The 1,838-nt window shown below is 53.5% G+C and overlaps 1 protein-coding gene across 1 annotated transcript in view; it reads right to left on the bottom strand.

Annotated features, from left to right (window-relative positions):
- Positions 1–1,838, bottom strand: part of LOC111864876 (lactosylceramide 4-alpha-galactosyltransferase) — a 21,619-nt gene that overhangs the window by 7,895 nt on the left and 11,886 nt on the right. Inside the window, exon 4 of the mRNA XM_023852455.2 lies at positions 989–1,081. Within this exon, the coding sequence (XP_023708223.1) occupies positions 989–1,081 (93 nt within the window). The remainder of the gene's footprint in view (positions 1–988; positions 1,082–1,838) is intronic.

The raw sequence follows: 1,838 nt of genomic DNA, 5'->3' as shown, positions 1-1,838 counted from the left end.
CCGCCCTAACAGGGTGACAGTCCCTCCTCCCGGATAATGCGCACAGTGAGCCTGAGGCTCGAGGCTAGGTGTAGCCGCCCTAACAGGGTGACAGTCCCTCCTCCCGGATAATGCCCACAGTGAGCCTGAGGCTCGAGGCTAGGTGTAGCCGCCCTAACAGGGTGACAGTCCCTCCTCCCGGATAATGAGCACAGCGAGCATGAGGCTAGAGGCTAGGTGTAGCCGCCCTAACAGAGTGGCAGTACCTCCTCCCGGATAATGAGCACAGTGAGCCTGAGGCTCGAGACTAGGTGTAGCCGCCCTAACAGAGTGGCAGTCCCTACTCCCGGACAATGCCCACAAAGAGAGTAACAGAGAGACTGAGAGGGATTCCTGGAACTAAAGTAAGGGCAGTTAGGAGTCGGGATAGCGACGGGATGGACGGCCGGTGTTCGATTCCAGGTAGACACAACACATTTCTCTGCTCGACATAGTTCAGACCGGGCCCCACACAGCCTCCTGCCCAGTGACCCTCAGAGGCTGTTTCCCCGGAGGTACAGCGGCCGGGAAGTGGATCGGAGCACGGACTTCCATTAAGTGCCAAGGTCAAGAATCGTGGAGCTATACCTCCACTCACCCATACATATTCATGCCACAGTGCTTTTCCTTCGAGGGAGAGTCAATTGCAGAAGTACGTAACGATGGGCGGGGCATGTAACACGCACGGGAGAGATGGGAAACAGATACAGGAGGGAAGGGAACAGTTGGGAGGGAGGATAACATTAATATGGATAAAACGGGGAGCTGAGGGAGTGGACCGGATTAGTCTGACTGTGTAAATGGTTCTGCTAATGTTACATTACATTCTGTGACAGGCTGAAGGGCAATGGAAGCTTACGTAACATGACTGCTGCAAACTTCACGTTTCCTGAGCTCTGATTCTGAATTTTGTGGTAGATTGTTAAGAATGTTTCGGAGGAAATTAGTACCTCCATCTTCATGGACTCACGTGTAAAGTGTCGCACATTCCTAGCAGCACCCTGGTGATGAGCTCGGGGCCATTGTAGGCCCAGATGTTCCCCCTGAAGTCGGTCCGGATCTGGTCGAGGCATTTGTCTGCTACCGCGCGTCCAACGCCTTCGACATCGAAGCAGAGGACACCGTTAGCTACCGTGTTGGGGGACTCCAATCCCACGTAGTTCGAGCCGAGGGGGTCCAGGGATCTGCGTCACACAGACTTGCCGTTACGTGTCTGGGGGTACAGTACTCAACTCGCCTGCATTTGACAGCCGAGGATCCGTGCTTGTTCTGATGCTAAGAGACCTGTGAAGGTGCGTCATGAGACGGTGACGCAGATGTGACTAGATTCTATTTGCAACTAACCGCGGGATCCCTTAGGCCGCGCCTTACCTCAAGCGGTTAGTCGCTGTCTTCCCACCGTGGCGGCCCGGGTTCGATTCCTGGTCTGGTCAAGTGGGCTTTATGGTGGACAAAGTAGCGCTGGGGTGGGGATCTCTCAAGAGTACTTCGGTTTCCCCTGCCAATCTTCATTCCATCAAGTTCCCCATCATCATAATCACGCGGGGCACTACAATAGGCCAATCAGTGGCCGCCGTTCCGAGTGGACCCCATTTTCGAGTACACCCCCCTCCCTAAGGAAATTATAAAAAACGTGGGATCCAAAGTCCCCTATGCCGGAGAAGTCACTGAACACACCCACTGTAACTTGCACTGGCTTCCCTACTAAAAGCACGAGGGGGGGGGATCTCGGCCTTGCCTCCCCCCTGGATTTTGTACAAAATCAGTTTTTAAAACTGATGGAAATTACAAAAAATTTAAATTTTGAATTTCCTCTGCCA

Source organism: Cryptotermes secundus, unplaced genomic scaffold (assembly GCF_002891405.2).
Source record: "Cryptotermes secundus unplaced genomic scaffold, Csec_1.0 scaffold1951, whole genome shotgun sequence".
NCBI lineage: Eukaryota > Metazoa > Arthropoda > Insecta > Blattodea > Kalotermitidae > Cryptotermes > Cryptotermes secundus.
This window is presented reverse-complemented; position numbering and strand designations above follow the sequence as displayed.